General features: G+C 32.0%; 1 protein-coding gene across 1 annotated transcript; it reads left to right on the top strand.

The window, feature by feature from the left end:
- Window positions 1-1,677: 1,677 nt before the first annotated feature.
- Window positions 1,678-5,286, top strand: LOC112702220 (uncharacterized). Its single transcript, XM_025753172.3, has one exon. The coding sequence runs from the start codon at window positions 2,100-2,102 to the stop codon at window positions 5,142-5,144; it is 3,045 nt and encodes a 1,014-aa protein (XP_025608957.1). The 5' UTR covers window positions 1,678-2,099; the 3' UTR covers window positions 5,145-5,286.
- The last annotated feature ends 221 nt before the right edge of the window (window positions 5,287-5,507 follow it).

Here is a 5,507-nt window from a genome sequence, read left to right as displayed (position 1 = left end):
TAATTTCTTCATTTGGAAACAAATAAATTATTTAATTTCCATGAAAATAGTTCATCATTTGTTTAATTGCATATGAATGATATGATGGCATATAGTCTTAAAATAGATTTCAATTTTTAATAATACTTATGCCACTAAACACGAACCCCCTAATCTGGATATTGTTCTTACTCTACAAGTATTTAAGTATGACAAGTTTCAGCTCAATTATAGATAGCTAGCGTGTAAGAATCATATATATCCCCAAAAATAATGTAGAATGACAATGATATGCTTTTAAATTTACAACATCCTCATATATACGATAACGATAAAAAAGATTGAACTTTTTAGAAAATTATCTAATCGCGGATAAAATTGTCTTCAATTTATGTTAAAAGACAAAAATACTTTTAAAATATTATTTTAAAACGTAACATAAGTATCAGAATTTTCGCATAAGCATTATCATTGTCATCTAAATTGTATCTATTAACGGAGACAATTTTTTATGTGCGAATATTTTTTATCACATTTCAAAATATTTTAAAAATATTTTTGTTGTTAACATAAATCGAAAATATTTTTATAACTTATAAGCATATTAGATAATTCAAGGTTTTCTGATGGTTTATTCGTCATGTAGTTACTTCAGAGAATAAATATAAAAAATTAATTTTTAATTAGTTATTATTAAATAGTTATTTTTTATTATAAAATTACTTATGGTAATCGTATTTTTTTAGGATTTAGGATTAAAATTTTTGGATTTAAATTAAAATTTAAAATTTAAAATTTATAATAAAAAATAATTTAAAAAATTTAATTAACATTAACTGGAAAATATTTAGCTTTCTAATTAAAATCTCATTTAAATATAATCATATCAATTTTAAGAATAAGATTTTAATATTGTGGTATGGTAAATGTAAGTATTAAGTTTATAACAAAAATATTATATGTATATAAAAAAATAATTATTAAATTAATTATTATGTATTTATGTATAAATATATATTAATATTTAATTTATTTTAATATATATTTTATATGGTAGTAACTAATTTTATATATATACTTAATATGGTTAGTTGGACTTATATAAATCTAAAATAAAAAAGATATTTACCTTATAAAAGTTCGTAACTTATTGCAGAGTGGCGTAGTAGCTAGAATCTCGATTTAACTCTTAAAATCTTCTGATATTACGATTTTAAATGAGTTTATCGATTTTACGAAATTTGTACTAAGTCTGACGATTTTACGATTTAAATCTTATTAAGATTTTACGTTTTACGTTTTTTATTTACTTTTTCGATTTCACTTAAAATCTCGATTTTCTCTACCTCCGTATGCGCTCAATCAAAACCCTACCTTTTCAGGTCGTCGTCGTGATAAAGCAGGCAGAAATCCACTTATAAAAGTCTTGGTCAACTTTTTGCAATGTGCTTTGTAGAAATCCAGTTTCTGCCTGGTTTCTTCTGCACATTCTTTTATTTATGGTTACACAACAAATTCAAAGATATGCATTTCAATTCTATTCACTCCCTTTTATTTTATTACTTTTTTCAATAGCTTTGACTGTAAGTTCAAACATTGTAATAGAAATATACAATTGAACTTTTTTCATTAGAACCGTAGTTTTCTTTTCCAATTTATTGTCATATGATAAATTAGTCACTTCATTAGAAAATGAAAACTCAAGTCTCCAACTCACCGAATATTGAATTCCACATACTATATATAGAAGTTATCGAAAAAATAAACAAATGAAAATTGGATTAAATTTAAACTATATTTTGTGTGAGGAAACAGAATTGTTGATTCTAGTTTTGTTGTTCATGAAAATCATGTATAAAAATCTCTTTCACATGGATTTCTAACTTGATTAAAGTTTGATTACAAATAGAGCTGAGTTTGTAATATGTTGGAATGTTAGATGCAATAATGCAAAAATGCAATGAGGTTGTGGAAAAAATAGTAGCACAGAGCACACTATTAACAGAGTTTGAGCATATTCCACGCACGGGATGACCTATATATATTTGCATTCACGAGTTGCATTGGATGCCCTGCACCACACTCATATACATTAAAAATCTAAACATTATTATTGTGACATGATAATGATGAGGTGTTTTACTCTCTTGTTGCTTCTTATTCTTTATACTTCATCTTCCAGTTGCTCATCGCTGTTGCCACTATGCAACCACCATGACAACTCAAACTTGCTCCAATTCAAGAACTCATTTGCCATTGACATCTCATTGATCGGAGATTCCAAGACAGCATCATGGAAAAACGGTACTGACTGTTGCGAGTGGGATGGGGTCACGTGCGACACCACATCAGGACACGTGATTGGGCTTGACCTGAGTTGCAGCATGCTTGAAGGCGAGTTTCATCCCAACAGCACACTCTTCCAACTCACGCATCTTCAACAACTCAACCTTGCCTTCAATGACTTCTCCCACTCTCCAATATATCCCGGAATCGGTAATCTTATGAGTCTCACCCATCTCAATCTATCATACTCATCATTTGGCAGTGATATTCCGTCCACAATCTCACACTTGTCTAAATTACTCTCACTTGATCTCTCGTATAATGATGACCTAGCACTTGATGAATCCACATGGAGCAAACTCATTGGTAACACCACTAACTTGAATGAGCTACTTCTAGATGAGGTAGGCATGTCTTCTGTCAGAGAAACTTCATTGTCTTTGCTCATGAATTTGTCATCCTCTTTGCTGTCCTTGAGACTTTCTGACACTGGATTGCATGGAAAATTTCCAACTGAGGTACTTGGTTTAACTAATCTTGAAGAACTAAGTTTGTATGGCAATGAAGAGCTGAAGGTTGAACTTCCAAAGTCCAATTGGAGCACTCCTCTAAGGATCTTGGACCTCTCTTTGATACCTTTCTCGGAAGAAATAATACCTGATTCCATTTCCCATTTGAAGTCTCTTAACAAACTATGGCTATGGAATTGCCAATTTGATGGATTAATTCCTGTGTCTTTGTGGAACCTCACTCAACTAACTGAGTTGAACCTTTTAGGAAATAGACTTCATGGTGAGATTCCATCTTTGCTTTCAAACCTCAAACATCTCACCTACTTAGATCTTAGTCGTAATACGTTCAGTGGTCACATCCCAGATGTGTTCCACAACTTCACTAAATTACATACCTTGCAACTTTCTTTTAACAGTCTAGGAGGTCAAGTACCGCCATCATTGTTTCGTCCAACCCAACTATCTGTTTTAGATTTGTCATATAATAAATTAGGAGGTCAGCTGCCATCATCATTACTTGATCTAACTCAACTTTCTTACTTAAGTCTGTCTTTTAATCAATTAATCGGCCCAATTCCAAGCAAAAACGCCACACTTTCAAAACTAGAAATACTAAATTTGGATAATAACTTTATAAATGGGACAATTCCAGACTGGTGCTATTCTTTGTCTTCATTGACAAGGCTAGATCTTAGCATGAATCAACTTACAGGGCCAATTAGCGAATTCTCCACTTATTCATTGAAATCTTTATTTCTCTCTGATAACAAATTTCAAGGTGATTTTCCAAATTCGATCTTTAAATTTCTAAAAAATCTCACTGATTTGGATATGTCATCAAATGATTTCAGTGGTCTTGTGAACTTTTCTCATTTTTCAAAGTTGGAAAATTTAAATTCTCTTGATCTTTCTAACAATAAAATTCTCTCTTTTGATAGTAATTGTAGTGTTGAATATATATTACCGCAACTTGAATCTTTAACTTTCTCTTCTTGTAGTGTTACTGTTTTTCCTTCATTCCTAAGTAGACTACAAAATCTAAGAATTTTAGATCTTTCTAACAATAAAATCCATGGAAAGATTCCCACTTGGTTCAGTCATAATCTCTTGCTCACATGGATGGACTTTATTGACCTCAGTTTCAACCAGCTGCAAGGAGATCTTCCAATCCCACCAAATGGCACCTATTACTTTTCAGTTTCGAACAACAACTTCACAGGAGGCATTTCTTCAACAATATGCAATGCAAGCTCCCTCAATGCACTAATCTTGTCTCACAACAATTTGACTGGCAATATTCCACAATGCTTGGGATCTTTTCCTTCGCTCCAGGTTTTGGATTTGCAAATCAACAACTTTTATGGAAGCATACCTGAAAACTTCTCCAAGAATAATGATTTTGAGACTATAAAGTTGAACGGCAACCAATTAGAGGGACCAATACCACAATCGTTGGCTCATTGCACAAATCTGGAAGTTCTAGACCTGAGTGACAATAACATAGAAGATGTATTTCCCAGTAGGCTAGAAGCTCTTCAGGAATTACAGGTACTCAGTTTACGAAATAACAAATTTCATGGTACCATCACTTGTTTGAGTAGGAAGCACCCATTTCCAAAGTTGAGAATTTTTGATGTGTCTAATAACAAGTTTAGTGGGTCTTTGCCAATGCAATACTTTCAAGAGTTTCAGGGAATGATGACTATGAATGATAATACTCAAGCTGATGGTTTGGAGTATATGAGCTTCTATGTTAATACAACCAGTGTACCATATAATGATTCTGTGCTGATCACCATGAAAGGTCAAGTGATAGAAATGTCAAGGATATTAACTATTTTCACAACCATAGACTTGTCAAATAACATGTTTGAAGGAGAAATTCCACATGTCATTGGAGAATTAAGTTCTCTCAAAGGGCTTAATCTTTCTCACAATAAAATCAGTGGTAACATTCCACAAACTCTGGGTAATTTGACAAGTTTGGAATGGTTAGACCTCTCATGGAACCAACTGAAAGGTGAAATACCTCTGTCTTTGACAAATTTGAATTTTCTATCTGTCTTGAACCTTTCTGAAAACCAGTTGAAGGGAGTGATACCAACAGGAAAACAGTTCAATACATTCCAAAATGATTCTTATAGAGGAAATTCAATGCTATGTGGATTCCCTTTGTCAAAGTCATGCGGCAATGATGAAGAACAACCACCTTCAGTATTTCCTGAGGCAAAAGAATCATTATTTGGGTGGAAGTCGGTTGCAGTGGGATATGCATGTGGAATGGTGTTTGGGATGTTCCTTGGAAGGTTGTTTATAAAGACAGCGAAACCCTTGTGGCTTGCCAGACTTATTTGTGGCTATATTTAACAAAACATGCACAGCAGATCAGAGGCCATGCAAATTGTATGAGACTGTGTTAGCTTCTTGTGTTTTTCTTCTTTTTTTTTCTGTAATGATGTGAACTACTCTGTTTTTTGAATAAAATATGCTATTTCTATTAATAAACAAATTCTACATGAGTCAGCATCTATTATTTCAACTTCTTGTGAATTAGAGATAAAAAAACCTAATTATTGATCTGTTCAATTTGCTTTTGTTTTGATTTAAAATGATTTGCCATAGCTTGCTTCAGTTATACATTGCTTACAAATGTATTAGACTACTCATACATTCAGATCTCAATCATATCAAAATTTTCCAATTAAAAAGAATCGAAGCTAAACTTAATTG

This window comes from Arachis hypogaea, chromosome 7 (genome assembly GCF_003086295.3).
Source record: "Arachis hypogaea cultivar Tifrunner chromosome 7, arahy.Tifrunner.gnm2.J5K5, whole genome shotgun sequence".
Taxonomy (NCBI): Eukaryota; Viridiplantae; Streptophyta; class Magnoliopsida; order Fabales; family Fabaceae; genus Arachis; species Arachis hypogaea.
The sequence above is the reverse complement of the archived record's forward strand: the minus strand, read 5'-3'. Positions and strand labels throughout refer to the sequence as shown.